General features: G+C 36.0%; 4 protein-coding genes across 18 annotated transcripts in view; all 4 read right to left on the bottom strand.

Moving 5' to 3' along the window:
• LOC128865694 (mucin-2) overlaps positions 1-5592 on the bottom strand; it is a 146702-nt gene extending 141110 nt beyond the window's left edge. For 7 of the 10 annotated variants that reach the window (XM_054105964.1, XM_054105965.1, XM_054105966.1 and 4 more), the window contains exon 1: positions 4883-5591. The gene's annotated coding sequence lies outside the window, so the exon portion shown is untranslated. Of the gene's footprint in view, positions 1-4882 lie in introns of all 10 variants that reach the window. The other 3 variants (XM_054105969.1, XM_054105972.1, XM_054105962.1) reach the window with 2 other exon arrangements.
• Positions 5593-12230: 6638 nt separating this feature from the next.
• LOC128866326 (probable cytochrome P450 6u1) lies at positions 12231-17002 on the bottom strand. 3 transcript variants are annotated; one of them, XM_054106957.1, is made up of 4 exons: positions 16861-17002; positions 15034-15174; positions 13857-14963; positions 12231-13226 (listed from the first exon to the last, which is right to left on the bottom strand). In XM_054106957.1, the coding sequence occupies exons 3-4, from the start codon at positions 14926-14928 to the stop codon at positions 12811-12813; spliced, it is 1488 nt and encodes a 495-aa protein (XP_053962932.1). In that variant the 5' UTR covers positions 14929-14963; positions 15034-15174; positions 16861-17002; the 3' UTR covers positions 12231-12810. The 3 variants fall into 3 exon arrangements, with proteins under 3 accessions (XP_053962932.1, XP_053962931.1, XP_053962930.1); XM_054106956.1 differs by having other exon boundaries at positions 13857-15198; XM_054106955.1 differs by having other exon boundaries at positions 13857-15174.
• LOC128866327 (probable Ufm1-specific protease 1) lies at positions 15299-16862 on the bottom strand. Its single transcript, XM_054106958.1, has 2 exons — positions 16125-16862; positions 15299-15621 (listed from the first exon to the last, which is right to left on the bottom strand). Exons 1-2 carry the CDS (start codon positions 16701-16703, stop codon positions 15493-15495), a joined length of 708 nt encoding a protein of 235 aa, XP_053962933.1. The 5' UTR covers positions 16704-16862; the 3' UTR covers positions 15299-15492.
• A 621-nt stretch (positions 17003-17623) lies between the features above and the next one.
• LOC128868556 (serine protease inhibitor 42Dd-like) lies at positions 17624-21988 on the bottom strand. 4 transcript variants are annotated; one of them, XM_054110777.1, is made up of 6 exons: positions 21792-21988; positions 20816-21708; positions 20614-20755; positions 18097-18485; positions 17949-18023; positions 17624-17892 (listed from the first exon to the last, which is right to left on the bottom strand). In XM_054110777.1, the coding sequence occupies exons 1-4, from the start codon at positions 21796-21798 to the stop codon at positions 18355-18357; spliced, it is 1173 nt and encodes a 390-aa protein (XP_053966752.1). In that variant the 5' UTR covers positions 21799-21988; the 3' UTR covers positions 17624-17892; positions 17949-18023; positions 18097-18354. The 4 variants fall into 4 exon arrangements, with proteins under 4 accessions (XP_053966752.1, XP_053966753.1, XP_053966754.1 ...); XM_054110778.1 differs by having other exon boundaries at positions 17624-18023; positions 18097-18277; positions 18333-18485; XM_054110779.1 differs by having other exon boundaries at positions 17624-18023; positions 20816-21727.
• Between the last annotated feature and the right edge of the window lie 3101 nt (positions 21989-25089).

Here is a 25089-nt window from a genome sequence, read left to right as displayed (position 1 = left end):
TCAGAAATTAATTTTACTTTCAGCATCGATTATTATGCGGCGCACACCACATTTGCCTCGAGCATGCGGTAAAAAAGGCTACCAGCCTTTTGATTATATTCTTGTTGTACAGTTAGATTCATATGAGCGTAAACTTGGCACTACACTTGTGCGCCGTAGTAAGATTTATTTATCATGCAGAGTCGCTAAATTCAACAGACTGGGCGCACTTTGAAAAATCTTTTAATCAGTCTCCCTTGAATGCGTTTAAGCATTTAAATAAAAATAAAAAATTTGTGGCGAAATTTGGGTTTCTTCATAAAAAATATCTTCGAGGGTCGTTAGAAAAGTCCGTGCAAAGCCAGCCGAGGTTATGTTTAGTTAGTAGCAGCTCTTGGAAGATCACACACCAGCCAGATCGGTATATTTCTTAGTGTTTGGCATTTGTTTGAAGCGAGGAACTCGAGTGACTTTCCTTTTCCATCACGACAACATACGAGCTCACCCCTCAGCAGATGTGATCAGAAAAATAGTGCAAATAGGGTTCCAATTCGTTTCACAGCTGCCCTATTCTCCAGACTTGTCTCCCTCAGATCTCTCGGAGCACTATTTATTCCCGAATTTGAAGAAATGGCCGGCGAGAAAAATATTTTATTCAAACGAGGAGATGATTCCAGATATGAAAGGCTATATTTCAGACCTGGACAACTAGAACAGCGTTGGACGAAGTGGATAGGCCTAAAAAGAGACTATGTCGAAAAATAAAAAAAGATTTACTCCAAACAATTAAGAAGTTGTTATTTTTGCACGGACTTTGGACAAACGACTCTCGTATTATGGTGTTTATTGATCAAAGTTGAGAAGTTAATAAAATATTTCAAAAATTTGCTTTAAAAACAGGGCCACCCAGCTCTATGTTTAGAGACAAAAAAACCCGATTTAGATGGGTGGCTTCAAGAGATTTAAGGATATATTTGCATATATGGCTTTGGTGTCCATTAATCTTCATCAGTAGACGCAGCCCATTCAGTTAAATCCGTAAAGCAAACCACGACCTCTTATTATTGGTTTCTGATAGCGCTTGCCCATCGGCAAGCAATGGGAAGCCTGCGAGCGTATTTCTGCCATGAAAAAGCTTCTTATAAAAAATACCTGCCGCTCGGAGTTTGCCTAAAACTGTAGGTCCGTCCATTTGTGGAACAACATCAAGACGCACGCCACAAATAGAAATATGTAGTTGCAATAAATTGGCAAACTCTTGAGATTACAACAAGTCATTGCTACTTTCATTTGTTAGCATGACAATAAGAGAAGTAATTGTACGCAGAAAAAATATTTCAATATGTTGCAAATAATTATTGACACACAATTTGTAAGTACTTCAAAATAGACAACAAAGCACTCTGGGATTCAGCTGAATTCAAAGGGGGCAAAATTCAAATGGAGCTGAATAAAATCAAGGGCAGAAAAAGTGAGTAGAGCAGCTCTAATGCAGATGTTCAAAATGTTGACATGGTGGAGTACCCATCAAATTAGAAATACTGTAAGAGTGTGTACTTGTATTTAGCTGTAGGAATATGGTATTTCATGAAACGTTCCAGTTTGTTGAGATTTTATGTCGAGAAAACTAGCAACATTTCGAATATTGTGGACAGCTAACCGCGCGTTATCGCGCTCAGATTTACTGAAGCAAGTACATCATACGTCTCCTTCAATGTAAAAGTATAAAAAGTATATTTTACAATATGTGAAATAATACTATAATAATGAAATAATACATTGCAAAATAAATTTTTTTATTGGTGTTGGCATTTTTTGACACAAAAAAAGCCTTTCGCCCTGATTGCACGTTTTCGTATTCAGTAGAGAAAACGCGGTTGTGTTGTTTGACCATTCTATGACAGTGTGTTTTCAATAGGTACTCATGGAACTCAAATAGTTAAGCTAATTATTATAAATTAGATTTAAATGTGAACTAATATTACGTAAAGATTGGCTCTAAATTGAATGATTTTTGTTTAGACCTTAAGGCATAGAATACCATCATGTGAAACATGAAAAAAAAAAAACGAAAAAGAAGCACATTGATTTGAAGCAAACGTGGCAATACGTCTTTTCATTTTACCCGTTTTTATAATCTCAAGCCCAATCGACTTTTCTACATACGTAGATAAGAATCTGGGTATTCGAAAACAAAACAAATATACCATCTCAAAGCATTCGCACTAGACGGTACAAAAAAATTACAAAATTAAGCTAGGATAATAAGTAACAAGACACTGGGAAAGCAGAAAACTTCGGGGAGTGCTTCCCGTTACCTGAACGACCCCGATTTATATCTTACCAAAGACTGTCACCTCATTCTGTTACAAAAATAAACTGTTTTTTAAGGGAGATTAGGCATATAGTTTGAGGAAATAATTCAAGAAAAATCAAAGGCTTTGCTACAAATGACCAAGCGTTCGATCGCTATCAATTCCGAACAAATTTTTCTACTTAGCGCAAAGCAAATTAAATTTATTTTATAATCTATTTTAAAAAGTTGTTAAAAAAAAAAAATTTAAGTAAAGAGATGCTAACAGTTTTAAATAATACAAAGTATTTGTGAAAGTAAAAAAATTGAGATTAGTTTGCAGTTTTTCTTAAGAGGCAAATGTCGTTGTGCGGCAGCTAAAGGTGGATGTATTTGGAGAGGAGACGACGCCAACTTACCACCAAAATCGGTTTTCCTCATGTCAAAGTTTCCTCTATTATTGTCTATATATATAGTCTATAGTTTGTCCATTTATTTATTTATTTTTACCACCGCCTTTATCAGAAAATAGCAACGCGAACGCGCAAATACGTAGACGTAAGTATTTTTTAAAACAAACTATCGCAATCCTTAAAATAGAATAATACTACATATTTATTCTACAACATTTTGGCTTTCAAACATATGGGCAAACATTCATGCCAACACATGTATGTAGCCATGTTGCAGGTATTTACATACATAAGTATGTATGCATCGCTCGCAAATCGACCCACACTTGTCAAGTCAAAGTGGCCTACTCACAAACCACATAAAAAATACAAATAAAAATAAATAGAGAACAACCCAATATGAAGATAAGAAGAAACTGAAGCAAAACGAATAAAAATGTAAATAAATTTGAACTCAAGCGCTTAGCAGCTTGGGCGATTGTACGATCCATTGGCAGGCGAACAGGTCCGCACGCAAAACAACAACCCGCTTCATACGTATTTGTTTTCTATTATTTTGCATTTTGAAGTTAAAAATAAAGTGGTATTAGGCGAGACACTGGCGTACTAGCTGGTCGATAAATTACAAGTCCTAGAAGACATCGATGAGAACGCGAGCTAATTAGTAGAAAACAAGAAACGTCAGCGCGGCAGGGTTAAAAGAAATTTTAAGTTTGGCACGTGGGTGCTATCGATTGCTAGTGGTTAAATAATCATAAAACAGATGTCAGGAAACTGAATATAAGCATTGAGAGCTAAAGGGCGAATGCAGTAACAGGCAGTCGGTACGATGCAACAAAAACAACATACCCATTGTCTAGGGAAAACACCCTCGTGGAAAGTGAAATGTTGTTCTACGTTATAAATATACAAGCAGCAGGGGCACATGTGGCTATTGCCCGCAGGAGTGTAATATTTTGATAACAATACTCTTTAGCGGAATTAGCTTTTTTAGTGTAGATAGAGACATGCAAACGAGCCCGCAAAAGGAATGAAATCAAGCGAAATATAAACGCACCAGTCAACGAACTCTTAGTGCTTAGTGACAAAACGATAGCATAAAATTTATTTTTGAATTCTGAGAATCGGTTTAGAATGTTTTGAGCGTATGAAATACAAGTTGCTACAAGTACCTTTCTAAAAACCTAGTAAATAGTTAACGCAAAAAAGAATATTTTACTGCAGTATTAAAAAGGAAGAATGTGTCTTTTGAAGAAGGCAGAGGATAATAAATTTGTATTTCGTACAGATTTTATTTAAAAATATTAAAATATGAGCTTGCTAGATAAATAACGCTCATGGGAAGCGAATAATAGTGGTTGCACTACGCAATACCGGCAAAGTCCATTCTAATGCAGTGGGCAAAGCAAATATATGAAGATACATATGTGAGTGGGTGCATAGGGGTATATTGTAGTACACATACAGACAAGTAGATACTTCAAGTGCACTTGCGCAAACACAAATCGAAAAGGGCAATTAAATGGAACGACAAACGGTGGTATTGTGAAGTTGCACACAATAAAACAGGTAGGAACGCACGCAGACAGCCCCAAAATGGGGGTGTAATTTCGCCACAGGGATGCCATATAATTCAGAAATATGAATATTTAGGAAAAAGCACATCCTTCCTGCTAACTTAGGACTGAAAGGAGTTCTTATTGGGATAATAAGATAATCAAAAACATAAAGAACTGTGCAATAGCCTGGATTAAATCTCAATTGCAAAATAACAAATCTTTTCTAGACCTAATCGTCAACTTTCCATATTTTCTATATTTCGAGTATTTAAGAGTCTTGAATGCTCAGACCTTAGTATTTTACTATTTTAAAAATACTCAATGCTTGTTGCACAGCCAAAGTTCACATTATGTATGTCGGTACTATAAAAACAAGCCTTAAATTCAACCCCAAATGTAGCATGTGTGGGTATGGTTTCGAAGCAAGTTACAACAATTAAGAAAACAGCAAATACGTCGTGCAAAACGTATTTCGGCATAAAAAAGTAATATATAAAATTAGTATGGCGATGTCCAAGACTTGCACGCAAAAGTGAGCTGGATCAAAAGTACCCATATTCCCTTAAACAATATATGTAGTTTTTATCAGTGTTTATAAAATTACAACTGCTGCAATGAAATCATTCTTATTGTTATACCTGGCAATGCTGTATATTTTGTTGTCTCGTCCTGTTTGCTCCCATTCGTTTTGCTTGTTTTGGCGATTCCGTTGTTATGTATTGTTGTATGTATTGTATCGTATCCTTCGAAACACACAATACGCACTTGTGATACAAAAATGCCGAAAAAATCTCGTCGATTTTAGCGAAAGGGTGTAAGTGCTTCCAAGGGTCTAATTTTTTCAATTAGGATAGTAATACATTTGATTGAACTGGTCTTAACATAGCCAGTCCCGCTCACAATTCCACCAATACTTTTTTTTATTTCTTCACTCACTATCAATGCACTCACTTTAAACGTCTTCACAATTTTCTCAAATTTTCGTTTGTCTCACCAAAAGCTGAATTTGCACAATTTGTAAACTTTTATTGCATGTAGACGCGATACCTTTTTTAACATAAATATTTCTTTTATCCTTTTCGTTGCGGCATAACTATGCGCTTCAAATATTTGTTTAAGCTTTTCTTAACTCGTACTAAGAATTCGGCATATTTAAGCCCAGAGTTAACTTACTGCTACATTGACACCTATTACACCCAATTTTCTATTTCCAATAGGATAAAACACTTTTCCCTCTTTATTTCACTTTGTCTGCCATTCGTAACCTATAGAAAAAAAATCAACGGATAACGGAACCGCGAACACAATGAGCACGAACAAATGCCATTTTACGAATAACAAGCGGCTACAAAATTGAAAACACAAATGCCAAACCAAGGCGAATTCAAACAAGGTGTTACTACTAGAGCAACAGATTTGTATGCTTTGCTTGCGGTTTGGTATTTTCAAGGTCAAAATTACATTTTTATATGTTATTGCTTTACTTGTTTGTGCAAATTCTGATTGAAATTTTAACATTCAAGATACCAATTTGCAAAAACACAGTACCTGTGGATGTTTTTGTTGATCTAGTGGCACCATCTAGTGAATTCGCCGTGTCCCAAAATAACCATGAGCGCCCTACAGTGTTGCATTATACGGTACAACTTAGGTAGATGGAACACTTCAAAGTATTAACTTAACTTAGACATAATTTACTTAATTTAGGCCAACATACCATGCCAGTAACACGTTTTTCTCGTTAGCCAATACTCAACTTAACATAGAAAAAGTAGATGGGTGTAGATTTTAGATTCCTAATAAAAAATTTTTAATGAAGCCGTGAGAAAATTATGCCGCCAAATCAAATATATTTGAAAATATAAAAATCCTAAAAGTGCCTCTGAGCAATTTTATACTTAAAATGTTTTTATTATGGTTATGTCTAAGTCTTGGCCAACCCAGCTCTTGGAAATGGAAAAAAACAATAATTAGTACTTGAACTAAATATTAATTTCAAATTCAACTTTTCAATCTAACCGTCACAATTTAATTATTCTTCTAGCCTGCAACTAATTAATTGACTTTCAAGCAATTTTCGACAGCTAATATTTTGGTGCATGTGACAGCTAAACTTGGCGGTATTGAGCTAAAGTCTAAATCACAACAACGCGGCGTTTTTTAAATCAGCTATTGGCGGGAATTTTGTAAAACTTTTTTTAAATATTTAGCATGTTCTGCAAATCAGTGGGATTTACCACACCTATTTCATTTTTCTTAGCAAAAAGGCAATCATTCAGCACTAAACCGTTGAATATCTTTCAGAGCTTGTATGATAAATTGTTTTTAATGGTTTCTCTGCGATAAAAGGATATATGAGAAGAGAGAAACACATACAAGAGGAAGTATATAAAATCGAAAATGGCTGCAACCAATACGAGGAATTATTTATTTATTCTTAGTAAATCTAGAAAAACCTGATACAGACTACAACAAAAATACTTAATGATACTTATTCATACTTATCTACATACGTAATTCGTCGTGACAATTTGAAAGTTTGTTTACAAGATGAAAATTCAAAAGCCGAAACGTTTGAAATTTGTATTAAATTCTTTCAATGTTCTATGAATCAAAGCATAAAAGGCATAAACCGTTCAAACCAACTCCAGAAAGAATAAATTATAACTTAGCATGTTTTTTATGGAATGTTAAAATAAATTCACTAGGAGAAGAGGACAGGCATTACACCACAGACGATATCAAAGATAGAGTGAAGGTATACCTTTACTAAAACTAAACGTTATAGAAAACCCGTTAGCTGCCATTTAAAAGCTCAATTGGTTGTCATATTGGAATATTACTAGGGAAACAGGATGTGAAATTGTACCATAGAATTTTGCTTTATACGAAATTGTAAGCACTGATACAGCGATAAAATCTGTACACAGAAACTTTTAAAACTCCTCCGGAGACAGCTTAAATATAAACTGCGTGTATGCGTGAAATGATTGTTAAAGTAATATTTTTGAAGTGAAAACTTCTTTAGAATCGTTGGGAGTAATTTGAGACTCGATGAAACGAAAAAGCGACACCAAAAAGAAGAAGAAAAAAGATATACGTATATATATCTTATATATAAAATAAAGTCAACTTTTTGTGTGTGTTCGCTAACCGGCCGTGTCTTTGCACCGAATTAAACCAAACTTACACACATTGTTAAGTAGGTATTGAAGATGGTTTACGTATAGTTTGGATGCCTATTGGTGGATAGGGCTCGAGATATAGGTCAAAACGTGGACCCGGGTAACCTTCGGATGTGTATGTACAATATGGGTATCAGATGGAAGCTGTTGGTGAATGCTTTAGTTCAGAGTATTTTTGATGCCGCTCCGTGACTAGGGTCTCGAGATAGAGACCAACACGTGGACCCTAGAATGTGTTTGTACAATATGGATATCAAATTGAAGCTGTTGGTGAATGCTTTAGTACAGAGTATTTTTCATGCCGCTCCGTGACTAGGATCTCGAGATAGAGACCAACACGTGGACCCTAGAATGTGTTTGTACAATATGGATATCAGATGGAAGCTGTTGGTGAATGCTTTAGTTCAGAGAATTTTTCATGCCGCTCCGTGACTAGGGTCTCGATATAGAGACCAAAACGTGGAACCTAGAATGTGTTTGTACAATATGGATATCAAATTGAAGCTGTTGGTGAATGCTTTAGTACAGAGTATTTTTCATGCCGCTCCGTGACTGGGGTCTCGACATAGAGACCAAAACGTGGAACCTAGAATGTGTTTGTACAATATGGATATCAACTTGAAGCTGTTGGCGAATGCTTTAGTACAGAGTATTTTTCATGCCGCTCCGTGACTGGGGTCTCGATATAGAGACCAAAACGTGGAACCTAGAATGTGTTTGTACAATATGGATATCAAATTGAAGCTGTTGGCGAATGCTTTAGTACAGAGTATTTTTCATGCCGCGCCGTGACTGGGGTCTCGAGATATAGGTCAAAACGTGGACCCGGGTAACCTTTGGTTGTGTATGTACAGTATGGGCATCAAATGAAAGCTGTCGATAAGTGCTTTAATACGGGGTAATTTTCATACCTATTGATGACTAGGGTCTCGAAATATATGCTAAAACGTGGACCCGCCGTGTCTTTGCGCCGAGTTAAACCAAACTTACACACATTGTTAACACTTGATGATCATGAAAAAAGAAGATTTTTTTTTAATTTCAAATCAACGCAAATGAATAACTAAGAAACAATCGTCAAAAAGAAATTTATTATTTTTTCAATTAACAATCGCTCACGTGCTTATATTTTTCTTATACATTTAGGAATTTTCACGTGGTAAATTGGAATTAATTAATGTAAGTTTTCATCAAATTTAGTGGATTTATTTTTTCGGTTCATATGCGATAAACTACGTTGCACCATGAGTGAATCAAATAAAAAAACAAAAAATATAATCCACAAAATTTCAGAATACCATAATTGCAATAATGTTTATTACAGTACAAATGCCAAGACAATCGCGTATTCATATTAGTCGCTCGACAAATAATAATAGGCGCATGAGAAATGCTCGGAATAACGCGACATCAGAAAAACGTCAAGAAGAAAATGAAGCAAATCGGCAACGAATGGCACGGTCCAGATCAAATCGACCAAGAGACATCAATTTGAACAAAGCTGCTATGTAACGGAACTAGACTTGTAGTCAAACGATTGATGAATAATGTTATCGAAGCAACTATTTTAATTGGCAAATTCAAGAATGAAGACGTTCTAATACTGAGAATTCCAATGATTCCACCTGAATTGCCATTTGAATTCAAGCGTTTGCAACTGCCCATTCGTTTAGCATTTGCAATAACTATCAATAAATCACAAGGGCAAACTTTAGAAATATGCGGGATGAATTTAGAAGAACCAGTATTCACCCATGGTCAACTATACGTTGGCTGTTCACGTGTTGGGAAGCCAACAGCATTATATATTTACTCAAAAGCAAATAGAAAAACAAAAAATATTGTTTATGCCAAAGCGCTTGAATAAAGAATAAAGAAATAAATAATATGAAAACCATATATTTTCTGTTCTAAACCATATATATCTATTCTATTTTAGTGTGCCCAGCGAAGCGGGCGGGGTTTGCTAGTGTATGTATAGAAAATGCTTCATTACCGGGCACACAGAAGGATGGCATAAGCAAATTTAAATTTGTGAATTTATATATGTATGTATATATGCGGATATATGTATATATGTTGTGTGTATGTACATATGTGCCTCGCCACAGCAAAACATATGGTAAAATTTCTCAAGAAATCCAGCGCGCATTCATAGGCACAGCGCACATTCATAGGCACAGCATTGCATGTACAGTAGGGCGGCTCGATTTAAAAATCGCTCATTGCTCTATGAAAATCGTATTCTAGGGATCAAAATAAGAAACTTTGCCGAAGGAACCATACCTCTAAAACGAATTCTGATGTCCCCCAATTTCAAAATATCGCCATTTTTGGCCTTTACATGAAAACATCAGCTAAATGGCTATGTTTTTTCTTTATTTTTATTTATTTATAATATTATCTATTTTTTCTCTTAAGAAATTTATTTAGTCAGAACATATGTAAATGAATGAATGTGAGTTATAGAAAAGAAACTAAAAAGTTTGACCCATATTGGGGGACATCAGAAATCGTTTTAGAGGTATGGTTCCTTCGGCAAAATTTCTTATTCTGATCCCTAGAATATGACTTTCACAGAGCAATGGGCGATTTTTTTGCCTTCCCACAAATCGACCCGGCCTAATGTACAGTAACCTTGAACAGGCAGCTGCGGTTGTCGAGCATTTAGAAACATACATATATTTACATACATATATGGGTGCAAACATATTTACGGAGCCGCGGGCACTCGACTTGACAAAAATTGAATATTGGCAAATAATTCTACGCGAAATATTCCAATATTGACTATTTTCGAATTGTCGAGAAAATTAGCATATGGGCGGCTCGTTTTATGAATGAAAGTACTTGCTCTTAGAACTATGAGCTCGAATTTATAAATCAATTTTTTGATGATGAGTTTTTGTTGCACAGTACAATAGTTGAAACTGTTCGGCGCCGCCGCGACTGTTCAGCGCTATGGCAACTAGGATGATGGCTGCTACGCCTGCGCCTATTAATGCATTTTGTTCTTGTAGTCGCTAGGCACAGAATTTTAGCTTTGGATGACATACGCATTTACAGGAATAAAGTGAGTGGCCTGTGTGTGCGGTTGTATGTAGATGCATATGTGTATATTAATAAGCATTGTTTTGCTGGAAGTTCAGAACACAAATATGTATGTACGTACATACCCAGCAAAACCTGCGTGCCCGAAACTCTAACACAATTACACTTTTTTATTTGTTACAAACACATATGCCCGCAGGTTTTGCTGGGGCGTCACCGAAACTCTAACACAATCGACTTTTTTTTGATTCTCCGTCACCTTTGGAAAATGTGTAAGCAGTAAGCAAACTTCATTCATATATTTTTTCTCATTTTTGCATCAATAGAAAAAAAAAACAAAAAAAAAACAAAAAAAAAACGGCAAGTGGCTGTCAAAGCAATAAGTCAAAAAGATATCTTTTCTCTCTTTTTGATATCAAAGTAGGCCGAGAATCAAATTGTCAACCTTTGGCAAATGTGTAAGCAGTAAGCAAACTTCATTCAAATATTTTTCCTCATTTTTGCATCAGTCAAAGTAAACAAACGCCGTAGCCGAACGGGTTGGTGCGTGACTACTATTCAGAATTCACAGAGAGAACGTCAGTTCGAATCTCGGTGAAAGCAAAATTAATAAAAACCTTTTTCTAATAGCGGTCGCCCATCAGCAGGCAATGGCAAAACACGAGTGTATTTCTGCCATGAAAAAATTCTCCTCATAAACATATCATAAAACAAAATAAAATAAATGTATAAAAAAATTTTTTTTTTGTGATTCGAACCAAGGATTTTGGATCGGAAGCCCACATTGCTAGCCGGTAGGCTATCGCGCTGTGCTGCCGGCGCTGGCCTAAAAGTTATTTTGTCCGTCGCTACGTTTATATGAAACTGGCACTGACAAACGAATCCATATGTATGAAAGGGATAAAAAATCACACGTACACAAAATTTTTGGCACGATTTTCCCAACGCTTTTAACAACGTGATTGTAAAGGGGCGTGGTTAGTGACAGTTTAACGGCCACGCGTGGCGGTTACGTGAAGGGTAACCTGACCGCCACTCTTCTTGCTGGGTAGGCTAGGCCATAGTATAGCATACATATGTACATATGTATAAAAAATTCAAACCAAGCGTCCTACGAATGTTTGCGTGTATGTTAGTACGTCTGTGTATTATACGTGTTACGACGCTCATAATAGCAACCGCGTGTGCTGTATTGCGTCCGTATTTTTATATTCGTAAATATTTTCATTTTTAAATATTTACCGCAATTATGCCGAAAAATAATGCAGAAAAGTGTCGTGAATTTCGACAGAAAAAAAAAATACCAGTCTTACGGTTAGACGCGATAGAAGTGAAACCTTCCGTAAAACAAACTGAGAAAGAATGAGATCAAAAACAAGAATTGACGCGGTATTTCAAAGATATGTTGACAATCACACTCGTATCATTTGTTGAAATTGAAAACATTTAGGATGAGTAATAATAAAATGAAGAAAATAAAATATGAACTTTATAGCAATATTATAATGAACCTATAATTATCCCGCTCCTAATGCTGCTTTCGTCTCATTCTCTCTCAGTTTGTTTTACGGAAGGTTTCACTTCTATCGCGTCTAACCGTTAGACTGGTATTTTTTTTTAATTTACTCTCTCCCTACATCTCGAAGGAGCTAATATAAAAATCAAATTAAAGTTTTGTGAATAGTGCTGTTTCAAATAAGAAATCGCGAAATTAACAAGTGAGAATTTAAATTTATTTTTTATTTGGGAACTTCCACCCATCAAAATTAGATGATTTAAAAACACATTTTTTATGTCGATAGGGAACAAATTAAGTCAATATTTGTATTTTATTATATAACATACATATTCCAAAACGTACATGAGTTTTTATTCATATCTTCCATTTCACTTCCCCATTTTTTGCAAGCAACAAAAAAGTTGGCATCTATTAAAAATAGCTTAAAAAATAGATTTTATACACATCACAAGCAGCAAACATTTCTACGAAAGTATGATATATATATATTCTTACATGTATATGCAATAATGCATATGTAGCAGCCTAAAAAATAGAATAGCCAATTTAATCCAAACGTTTTTGTGCACTAAAAATCCTACTATGAATTAATCCGTAGTTAAATCTCTCGAAACATTTTGTACGCTCAAATACAAAAAACGTAGAGCAAAACCTTTTCTTAAAATCAATAAAACGGAAATGTTATACAGCGAAAATAAATTTTAGAAAATGTCTAAATTAGATAAAAGTTTTGTAATTTTGTACGCAAATGATAGTTATTTAATAATAATGTCTAAAGTATTTTTGTTCAAGTCGCACTTGTGGTATACATTTATACACGTTGAACTGCCAACCTAAGTTCTCCCTTTGGAGCAAGTACCAAGCGTGTGTTATCGTACACCAATGGAATGGGCGTTTCTCGACATGGACTGAAACTGTAATGGCGCAGCAATGTCGCGAGACCAACCAGCATTTGCATTTCGGCGAATTTTTGCGCCAGACAATATCGCCTGCCTACTCCGAATGGTAGAAAAGCCATTGGATGACGTCGCTGTACATTTTCTTTACTAAAGCGTTCTGGATCGAATTTGTTCGGTTCGGGGTAAAGCTCAGGATCACGATGAATTGCAGCTATAGGGATGACTAGATGATTATCTGTTCGCAGCATGAAAATAGAGTTCGGCACTTCGTAATCTTTGTTGGTATTTCGTAGCAAAAAGGCGTAGGGAGTGTGCTTCCGCAGAGTTTCTGAAATGAAAAGGACGGTTTGATGAAAATAGTGAAAAGCTATTGAAATGCAGATATTATAGGTTCCGGATGTTTACAGCAAAAATTTGTAAGATACTGTTTCTGAAGGTGCAAAAATCTGTCAAATTCACTTTACGGAGAAAGAATTTTTTTTTTAGAAATTTGGCATAACGGCAATATGTTAACTTAAACAGTTATTGTAAGTTCAAAGCAACGCGGTGTATATTGACTCCAATCCAGACCGCGTTCAGAAATGGTTGAGCTATATATATATATAATTGGGTGTGCGTCTTGATGTTGTTCCACAAATGGAGGGACCTACAGTTTCAAGCCGATTCCGAACGGCAGATATTTTTATGAGGAGCTTTTTCATGGCAGAAATACACTGAGAGGTTTGCCATTGACTGCCGAGGGGCGACCGCTATCAGAAAAATATTATTCTTAAGTATTTCTGTTTTTCTTAAGTATTCTTAAGTTGAGCTATAGGTACATAAAACACGCTTTTTTTCCAAACATTTAATTTTTCTGTTGATTTGGTGCTAGGCGCCCAAATATTTACGAGTTGCCGACCAATGTTCAAATTAATAAAACTATGATATTTTATGAAAGAAAATTTGTTTATATGCTTACCGTACAAACATTGTTTTAGCAAATTCATTTCTTCCAGTTTCATCTTATCCATACCATTCTCATTTCCTTTGAGCACACCGCATATTTCTTCGCGTACCCGCCGCTGTAGCTCTGGCTGTAGTGCTAGTTCGTACAAACAAAATGTCATCGCCGAGTTACAGGTCTCCAGCCCCATCAAGATAAAGGAAAAAGCTTGCGCTGCAATTTCTTCGTCACTCAAACGTTTTTTGGGGTTGCGATCTCGTTTTAGCTCAGCAAACATTTGAAAAAAACTGCTTCGGTTATCTATTCGGCTCCACTCCAGTTCAAAGAGCTTCTGACGCACTAGCTTGAGAAAATAGTCGGTGGCAGCCTGCTCGTAGTTCTTGTAGCGCAACAGACGCGCTACGTTCGGGAAATACATAAGGAAATATAGACGAAATATGTTGAAGTCTTTCAGGTAACTACGTGCCATGCGGCGGAATTCCGTATCGGAGTTTAGAAATGTTTCGCCACTTACACCGAAAGCCAATGTCGAAATGACATCAATGTTATAGCAATCTACTAGTTTATTTATGGGTATTACATTATGCGGCTCCGATTGTTTCACAGAGCGATGCATTGCGCTTGCAACCTTCTCCAAAGTGGGTAGCATCTGGATAATATTTTCCTCTACAAAAGTTGGACAAACAACACTGTTTAGACGTTCCCAGTCCGCGCCGTCTTGCTGCAGCAAATTCGCAGAAAGTGGATCATGCGGTGCATTACCGAACACGCCACGCTCCTTGAAGTAATTAGTATGCTGTACAAGAACTTTTGCTGCCAACTCCAAATCTAAAACTAAAACCATGGGTTTTAAATAAGCATAACAGCCTATGAAGGGCGCTTGACCTTTGTACTTTTCGTAGAGTTGCTCTAGAACTGAGCTAATGTGACGCTTTCCTCCAACGCCTCCTAAATTACCCACCAAAAATTTTGGTTTTTCATGTAATATACCACGCCGCTTCCAATGCGATAGACTCGTTTTGATGATCAAATAAAAAATGGAGGCAACACTTAGTGCGGTGTAGAGTAGGCGCTGAAGTAAATCCATTTTAGCAATATATACCCTTCAGATCTTCTATATAGCTGATTAATAAATACTAATCCTTTAATAGCTAGAAAATTTTTACATGTCTTTTTTAAGAATACGGGTTACCTCAGCGACGCCCAATCAGGTGTGATCAGCAAGCCCGTAGGGTTGTGTAGCGACTACAAGAGCTTATCGCAGGCATTTCTTACAATTTTCTATTTTCTAATCAATGGATGAGACGTTATCGGTAGCAGATATGCATAGGCGCTAAATGTTAATCAAATTAGAGGTCTGATAAGTCATATATACATATAAACAAATGATGAAAATGCAAATATTACATTATGTTGATAGTTCCTTCCAAATTCAAAAGTCAAAAAAGGTGTATTCGTAAATTGTTGCATGATTTTATTTAAATTTTATGTTTAGCAAATTTTTATTGAAAGCGTTCGATTTTTATTAAATATATGTTTCAACAGTCAAAAACTCTGTTATCAGATTGTAATACTTAATAGATCAATAATACAAATATACGTGTGTATGCATGTATATATTGCACAGGTATTTTCATGTTTTGGCATCTTTTCATTTAAGTTGGGGTAAACAAATATTATAGAAGGAACTATCAACAAACTCCGAAGTGTGCTGCCAACGTATGCAGCCGTGGTCAACTAGTTCTTGCACAGATTTTGGAACGCCGACAAAGTGGGGATCCTAAAAGAGAAAGAACAAGAATAATAATAAGGAAAATCACTGTATTTGTATAAGACATATGTAATTTAAAATTTAAAAAAACTCGTACATTTTTGCTAACCGAGCTCTCGCAACTGAATATAATAAAATAAATTTGCAATAACTACAGTAGTTCGACGAAAGCGTTTTCGACTTTGCCCGCAATAGCAATTATTATACTCGTAACAGCTTCATTTAGAGTACAATTATTCACGTATTTTTACACATGAATTGTTGCGTCGACCTGCGCTGCTCACGTTTTTATACAATTAAAATGGAATGGTGGCAACCATACAGCGATCGCCACCACCTGTTAACTAGTTGCGGGCCATTGATTTTTTGTTATTAAACATCTTAAAAACAAGTTGCGATGGCAAATTGTTTGCATAATACAAATTAACCAAAAACGACATCATCCTCCCGTCCCTCTGCATACACCTAATGTGGTATTTATATATTATTTAAAATTAACTTTTTATACTCACGATGACTAGTAAATAAACTTGATTTCCGCTAATGTGAAGGCCTGCGATGCCTTTAGACGCATCTTTTTTATCGCCACACATCATAACAAGTCCACCATAATCTTCAAAATATTTCTTCAGAATACTGGCGTATTTCTTCAAATTATCATGGTGTGCAACGTGAATGATTTTGCAAACAACATCGTACAGTGTATCCAAAGTGTAGAATACTTCAATTGCTCCTATAGAATCGTGAGAGCCAACAAACTCCTTGTCTCTATAGCCAATCTGCACAATCGTTTGCTGTATTTCTTTAATGGATGGCACTGTTGCATCACAATCACTTGAACCGCGTTTGTTAACGATCCAAGAACTGACGGACTGCAGCGTGCGATAGGCACATCCCCAGCCATTGTCCTTGAAACCGTCACAGCCATCATGAAAATATAGCCAATCTCCTTTTGTATAAAAAGTATAACTTCTGCAGTCTGCTTCGGGAGCTTTTGACGATGGTGACAAGTATCTGTGCACGTTGGAAAGTAGTGGGTATGGGTAGCACTTGCGTGACAGCTGGTTAGTTGGTACAGTGCCTTCTTCCATATCTATTTCGACTTTGTATAGCTTGCTTAATCAATTATAAAATCACTCAAATGCTTTATTCCTTCGTTAAACCATGTCTGTGCTAAGAAATTTTCATAGCTAACACGACTGCATAACACGTTGCCTTGTTTTATCTATATGAAAGTGAAATATTTACTTTATTTGTAATAAACCGCGTCACTCTCCAAGAACACAAATAATAACACAATAAAGATTTTCTGCGCCTCACCGACACAGGTAAGCGTTTTGATTGCTTTTTCTCCCTGTTGCTTTCTTGTGTCTTTTGTCGCAGCTGTAACTTGAAGTGAGCTGCAATTGCGGTAAAACTACTGTATAATTTAGTTGCCACTCAGATAAAAAGTGCATTATTTTGGGCAATAGTCGAAATGCTATATTGATTAAAGGTACGTTCACATATGTAGTAATTAGCAATAAATCCACAAAACTAATCTACCCGTTCACATATGGAAGATTACCACCAAAATTGACAATGGCAGTTATGGCAGCAATACGCATTCGAAATTCGGTATTACATTTTATAATAAATAATAAGAGGACAAAGCGTTTATGGACGCACGCTTTTTTCTATTGTACAAATGCGTAGTTAATAATATCTAACAAACGTTTTACTAGAATTGTGTCTACAAACCTGTTTACTGTGCCAGCATCCACTTTATTTAGTTTTTACTTTGACGTTTCTCTGTACATTCGAAAATATAATACTCTTTACCCAGAAAACATAGGTTTGTATGTAAAAAAGTATGGTTTAATCTAGGATTTCAGGAGGGAAATTCTGTATGGCTAATCTCGCTTTTTAATTATTGATTGGGAGTTAAGCACGAAAAAGTAGATAATCTACTTATATGTGAGCGTATTATAAGAAAACGTAATTTATTTTTAATATTGCAACGCTATTTTTTTATTTGCAATAATAGGGAACTCGCTAAGTTTATTTTTTTAAATGACAATTTTACTTTTTGAATGCAAGTCATAATTTTTATCCTACGCTTATACACTGGAAGTAGGTATTTTTCAATACCAAACGTGGACAACCCTGGCACTTTGTTGTTCTACAGGCGCGCCAAACAGCATCAACCCTTCGTTGGGCACCCGGGACTCTTACGACCCAGGGAGTTCGGAGGGCGCAATCGATTTCTCTATCATTCTTGAATATGAGTCCATGAGTACACTCACAAAAAGAAAGGGAAATTACTTGTGTGTGAAGAAGAAACTGGCATAACTCACTGTAATAAAGTGGAAAGGGTAGTTTCTTTGTAATTTTAGTGGAAAGGGCAACTTCTTTGTGATATCATTGCATATCTGAAATATTTATAAAACACGATGTTATTTAAAGGAGAAATAGGTACAACTTTATACGGAAATAAGCTCTTACCTCTATTTTAAATACGTAAAATATTCATATGAAATGCGCTGTTAAAAAGGTGTGTGTTTGGATATTGATGAGCTAACTGCCTGAAAATTTGCCCGTTCCAATCTCAATTCCTTCAAATTACTTATACGCCCAGTGGCACATACATACATAGTTCAATTCGTTCTCAAGATGTTTTTTCATGCTAACGACCGTAGTCTTGCTAAGAAATTATATTTCAGTCTAAAAAATATACATACGTAAACTATAAATAACTGTAATTTAGAAATTTGTAACATGTCCTATGAAGTACACATTTTCGTTATCTTTGATTGCAAACACAAAGGGATGATCGGCAACGAACTGGTATATGTGCTGCGTTAATTTAGCTGACAACGGCACAAACTTTAGATCTGTAAGTAAGAGTTGTTAGCACTAATTAAAGATTTATATGTATATTGATTATCTGCTCATAATATATATGTATATATACGGTGGAATACATATGTAATTGACATATAAATCCTTTCTGAGGTAATTGGCTGAGCTTCACCTCCAACCCCCAACTCGTGTTGTTGTTGTTGTTGTATCAGCATAAACATTCCCAAGTCTTTGGCTGGATAGAAATCTGGGTTATTCCGGTAACGTAGAACCGACTTTTGGCGTGCGTATTGATGTTACCTTACAAATGGAGGGACCTGCAATTTTATGTCACCCTTAAACAGCATGACATTTTACTATATATTACCGGTAGGCGTTTAACCCTGAACTAACTCTAACTTCGACAACATAAAAAGAAGATATTATCCCTAATTGGATTTTAAAATTGGCAATTGTTAACGCTTTTAAGAATGGGCAGCTTATTAACCGCAGCTGGTACTGTGTCACTATCAATGAGACGGTAATAAGACCTCACAAAACCACTGGACAATCACCGTGGGAGCCATGCCACATATGCGATGGAGTGCCGCACATCTTTCAACCAGATGGTACAGCAACAACATCAGAGGAGGTGATCCCGTTCTAGTTAGACGAAGGCCTTCTACTCTAGATAGACAATTCCTCAAAATTTCAGAGCAGCCTAATGTAGGAGGGTTGCTATTTGTATTTTCTTCCTTATGGCCACCGTAGCCGAAGGAAATTCATTGCACCAGGTTTTTATGGTGTCAAAGAATGTATCTTTGCGCCGTATATTTATTTTATCACCATTCGTCGATGGATTCTTGCCTTGTTAATTAGTTCGAAAATCCCTGCTTTAATCCCATAAATTTCTGAAGCCACTGTAAACAACACTATAAATTTTTTGATGTTTTGAGAAAATGAATTTCAAACTTTTTGTCGAAAGTAGCGCTCACTCAAATCTCGTTATGTCTGTAACAGAGAACTGCACCGGCTCAGTGTAAAACATTCATACGCTTCGCTTGAACAAAAAAACAGGCCTTTGCGTTCAAACGATCGAACTTGTTCAAATAAGTTATTGTCATTGTTTATTTCAGCTCAATCAAATCATGTGCTGCGTTTTAGCTCTCCGATGTTATCACCAATCGTCTTCATAGCAGCCGTTTCGGGTATTTGCTCGTTCGGATATACATTCATTTTTTTGAGCAAGAATAAAAGGGCTATAGGCCAAATGAGCCGGTTTGAACACGTATGATCCCGCATGAGTTTTTGCTTGTAACTAACGATAGTAAAAACACTATATTTTCATATTTGTTTTTTTTCTTAAAACTTATAATAAAACACGAAAGAAAATAATGTAAATAAGGAAACATTGCTGAAACCAACTAATCCTTTCAAATACGAAACGCAATTTACAGCGTACATTGTACGCCAACGCTCGTTTGCTCGAACATGTGCAATTTACAATAATGACAATTACTTCTTTGAACAAGTTTGATCGTTTGAACGCAAAGGCCGATGCTAATTTCATTCAATGCTGCTTTTTGTTCAATGATTAGATTTGAGCGGAAGACATTGGATCATACGTGTTGACTGAGCTGAACTACGCGTTCGCCTGCATGAGCTGACTGCACATGACCAAATATTTTGGTTCAATTGACTGAATGTGAGCAAGAAATTTAGCGTATGAACAACTCAAGAAAACAGTGAGCCATGCAGGTCTCTGGTCTGTAAATATTTATTATTTTTTGACTGACGTTTTGACCCACTTTGTGGAACTAGAATTTGACAAAATTTTGACCACATATAAAATCGACGATGGAGAATCCAAAAATTCAAAAAGATAATAATAGCCTATGAGCACATAGGCTATTGTTATACTAAGGGGACGATATGGCTCCCACATCAAAACGTTCTGAGTGCGTTTATGTTAAAATATGTCAACGTTTCTCGCCTAATCACTGAAGGGTCTAAAGCCAGAAATATAAATAGCAACCCTCGTATATAGGAATCAGAGATCTTTTAAAGCTTCTACTGAGCTAAAATTGGTACGTACATACCGATCGACGGGAGCAGGAGCAGGACGCTTGTCTTTTATATATTAGAAGATTATTTCAATGAATGTTATTTGAATTTACTTACATGTGGCCGCCGCCGCTTCCGTGCCCGATTCGTTAACCTCAATAAAGGCTTTGTGCTTGGCTTCAGAAATAGCCAGATTATCTTTCTTCGCCAGCATGCTGCTGAAATCTGCTTTATCACTGAACATAGTGGATACACCCAGCTAGAGGAAAAGAATTTAATAAAATAATTTAACCTTTGACCGCCTCAAAAGTGGCTTCACCTGCTCCAAAACTGGTTTCAGCGAAAGATTCAATTCAAATTTGAACTTCGGCAACTGCACAACAACTTCTTCAAGACTCATAGCGGCAAACAACTGTATCAAATCTATATTTTTTAATTTCTCCTCCAAAGACGCTAGTCCATCAACGACATTCGGCAGCACTACCAACATCGAAACATCTGTATCGGCATATTTCATTTCAATAGCCGATGCGTCGAGCTCCTTATATTCGGCGTATAAAAATTGATCTGATTGCTTCATCATTTCTACTTTCACCTTTTGTGCCACACCTACGAAAAAGTCCTGCCTCGATGTGGAATCATTCTCGAACTGATTCACCCATTTAGCTTTGAGGTAGAGCGCATTCACCAGCAATACAGCCGTATTGACATCCAAGCTGTTGGCGCTGACCAGATGTTGAATTCTATTCTCCGTTTGTTCTTCAACCCATGAATTAATTTTCTCTGCTGATATATCAGCTTCTGCAAAGTATACATTTTCGGCTTTGGAATGTAGTTGACTTTCGGCTATTTCATTAAAATTTGATGATAATTGAAAACGTTGGTCCAAATAAATGCGATTGGCGAGCCGGAATATGGCAGTTCCCCGACTTCCTGATTTTATCCTTTCGAAGAGTTTGGCAAATTTTGGAGCGATGCTTTCTTTGTCACCCCGAGGGAGTTGTAGAATCGCCGCCAATTCTTCAGCTGTCTGACCTTCAGCACCGAGATAGGCCAAAGCTAAACAGGTTTCTATTGACACAGGCGAAACGATGACATTCTCTTTTGGCCGTTCACTAACAATGGCTTGGAAGAGCTGCGTTGCAAACGGGCTGCTGCCCGCGATGGGTGTAGCAGTGGCCATGATGGCGATGAAAAGTACCAAAAATCGGACTGAAAATGTGGAAAATGTCTGATATATAATACGTACATGAATTTTCTTACATGAATGTATGTATGTATATAGTTAAACTCACTTGGCATTTTCAATAGTAAACAAATGTTCCGCTTCCGTTATTCTCGCCCTCTGTGCATGGGAGCAGGCTGCAGACTGAACTTACCACCGCAACAAACTCTCTACGTATCAAAGATTCCAATAAACAATTTTTTGTGAAAAGATTTTGTTTTCGTCAATGCTATTGAGTCCATTTGCCAAATATTGTACGTATGTATGTATGAATGAAATGTCTGAAGAGGTAAAATTGAAAAGATAGTCGCTCTCAAAATTAACCATTATGTAGGTTACATACATACATACATACAAAAGCTTTATTTCTAAACAAATCTACTGATGCTCGGAAGTTCTTTTAGACGGCGGGCGTTATACACCCATACATACATATGTACATGGGTGTGACAATAAGTCTCACATCAGCGGGGAACCTGTTCTGTTCCTGGGTTTGAAATTTAAAACTTCACGCGAAAAGTACGTGGCGCATATGTATGTATGTGGGTACGCATGGATAGAATAATTATGCGACCACTACAAGGTCCGGCACTCGAAGTGTAACCAATTTCGGACCGTTCGCGCAGCTGATGTACGGGCATCAGGTGTCTGTTAGTTGTCTAAATGGCAGCCCAGAGTATTGTTTACCAGCGCGCGGAAGCATTTTGTCAAGAGTAAACGCGAAAAAAGAAAATCAGTCATGGATCTCAAACGTTTGACTGGAAAATCACAACAAGCGATTGTTCGTGAGCTCGAGCACCTTAAAGTAAGTAAAGTTTTTGTTTATCGCACCATTACACATTACAATGATATGAAACGTCACGGAGGTGGTCATCAAAAGACTGCAACGTCTCGTGAAATGGTTCAAAAAGTGAAGGAGCGGCTTGAGCGAAATCCTCGACAAATTAGCAATCAAATGGAGAAAGAACTGAAAATATCTGACCGTAGCATCCGCCGCATACGGAAAAATGATCTCCAAGTCAAGCCTTACAAGATCCAAAAGGCGCATGATCTCACATCAAAGCAGACTTGAGAGACCGAGAGAGTTGCTTCGCTTGGCCGAAAGCGGTCAATTTCCGAACCTTGTGTTTTCTGACGAAAAAATTTTTCGAATTGAGCAATTCGTAAACTCCCAAAGCGATAGGGTTTATTTGACCAGCCGTTCATACGAGGATTTGAGACATCGATTGGCCACCAGGAGGCAGCTCCCGTCACAGGTAATGGTTTGGGCCACTGTACCGCAGATGGGCGCTATCCAATCGTTTTCATCAAGCCTGGCGTCAAGGTAAATGCGAAATATTATCGGGAAAGTATCGTTGCTTTGAAGCCGTGGGCAGACAATCATTTCGGCGGCAGACCATGGACGTTTCAACAGGACTCGGCACTGTCTCAAAAAGCTTGAGTGAACCAAGAATGACTTAAAAACAACATTTTGAACTTCATAACGTCCACACAATGGCTCTCAAATTCACCAGACGTGAATCCTTTGGGAATCCTGTCCGCGAGTAGGCCAAAATACCAGCAAGTCATATTCGGGCAGCTTACGATTCGTTTCCGGTGGCCATATCAAAAAAAAGTAAACTGATTCCTAATTTTGTATTATTTTCACATATTTTTTACTTTGAATTGAATAAAAGTAATTTTCCAAACTAAATTTATGACCTTTTTAATTGGTTACACTTCGAGTGCCGGACCCTGTACATTTTAATTTCACATACGTTTTTGACTTTGCCTACAACACACACATTTGCACCTGTATATTCCAATTTCGGCATCTTGATATTGTTGTATTATTTTTGTTTTTTATTTCGTTGCAGAACCGGCTGCTGTCGACAAAATTAATCCTTAAATGGTGAGTCGATAGGGGAACTTTAGGCGAAGGGGAAGCTTTTTGACATATTTTGTTAAAAAGAAATCAACTCTCTTGGAATGGCGATTTGGAGCAATTTAGATACACATAAATGCATAAATTTATGTGTATGTCTTTATGTGTATGTGCATTTATATATAAGTATCTGCATGAAACATTCCGATGCAATTTGTACTAAGATGCATTTTTAGCCGTTCTATTACGTTTCGGTAGCGTAGTTTTTTTTATTCGCCTGCAGATGTAAGGCAACATGTTTTCCTTCGCCTACTGCTAAGCTAAAAGCTTTGAGAAGTACTTCAAAAATCGAAAAAGTAAGAATGTAGAGATGTTACGAATCACGGATGAGTTGACTAAAACGTATAAGTCATAAGTCAATTAAGTAAAACAAAAAACATTACAAAACCAGAAAAACTAATTTACTCGAAATTAAACTCAGTAACTCAAAAAACGTGTAAGTCAATATGTTAAAAAAAAACAATTTACTTAAAATTAGATCACTAGCTTAAAAAAATGTAAGACCATAAATAAAAAAAAATAAACAAAAAAAAACATTACTTAAAATTAAATTTACTCAAAAAATTTAAGTCATGAAGTTAAAAAAAATAAAACAAAATAAAAAAATTAACTTAAAAATAAACTCACTTTAAGTCAATAAATTTCCAAAAAACTGAAAATAAAATAAAATTAGTTCAAAATTAGATTCACAAATTTCAAAAACGTTTAAGTCACTAAATAAAAAAAAATTTACTTAAAATTAAATTTACTCAAAAAAATTTAAGTAAAAAAGTTAAAAAAAAAAATAAATAAATTTAAAAAAATTAACTTAAAAATAAACTCACCTAAAAACATTTAAGTCAATAAATTAAAAAAAAAAAAAAAATATTTACTTAAATTAAGTCCACTAACTTAAAAAAAAAGTAAGTCAATAAATTTTGACAAAAGGTAACCATTTATTTCTAATATCCATATACGAGTATATTTGCTTTAAATCACTAAGGCAGAAATAGATAACTCCGAAAAGCAAAACTTGCTCCAACTGATACATCCAACAGATAAATTTGCCGATGCAGCTCATTAACTTAAAAAACATACAAACCAGCAGAAATTAAGAAATTGAAGTAGAACCACCCATCATCTACTGTAATTTTTATACTACGACCAAAAAACCTGCGTATGCGTGTATCCCACCTTATTATATCTTATAGCCATCCAAAATCCAAAGTGTCCTCCCAGTAAAAGTTCTGAGAGACCAATCGACATCAAAAAAAAAAAAATCCCTGTCAAGGATCATCACATTTTTTCATTTTTTCAAACAATTTTATTTATGTTTAAATTTTTCATAATTATAATAGTAGGTCATGTAAAATAAAAGTGGTTTTACATAAACTTTATAGGGTAGTATTGCATTATTATTTCAATTTAGTATTTTTAAATCATTTTTTACCTAATAAATATGTAT

Source organism: Anastrepha ludens, chromosome 6, assembly GCF_028408465.1.
Source record: "Anastrepha ludens isolate Willacy chromosome 6, idAnaLude1.1, whole genome shotgun sequence".
Classification (NCBI taxonomy): domain Eukaryota; kingdom Metazoa; phylum Arthropoda; class Insecta; order Diptera; family Tephritidae; genus Anastrepha; species Anastrepha ludens.
The sequence above is the reverse complement of the archived record's forward strand: the minus strand, read 5'-3'. Positions and strand labels throughout refer to the sequence as shown.

Coding starts and splice junctions, on each gene's coding strand:
- LOC128866327 (XM_054106958.1), bottom strand. CDS start 16,703: ATGGAAGAAGGCACTGTACCAACTAACCAGCTGTCACGCAAGTGCTAC. Junction 15,622..16,124: donor AAGTTTATTTACTAGTCATC/GTGAGTATAAAA, acceptor TTTCTCTTTTAG/GATCCCCACTTTGTCGGCGT.
- LOC128866326 (XM_054106956.1), bottom strand. CDS start 14,928: ATGGATTTACTTCAGCGCCTACTCTACACCGCACTAAGTGTTGCCTCC. Junction 13,227..13,856: donor GCTAAAACAATGTTTGTACG/GTAAGCATATAA, acceptor TTTTCATTTCAG/AAACTCTGCGGAAGCACACT.
- LOC128868556 (XM_054110776.1), bottom strand. Junction 20,756..20,815: donor TGAAACCAGTTTTGGAGCAG/GTGAAGCCACTT, acceptor CTTTTCCTCTAG/CTGGGTGTATCCACTATGTT. Junction 18,486..20,613: donor GGAAGCGGCGGCGGCCACAT/GTAAGTAAATTC, acceptor TCTTACTTACAG/ATCTAAAGTTTGTGCCGTTG.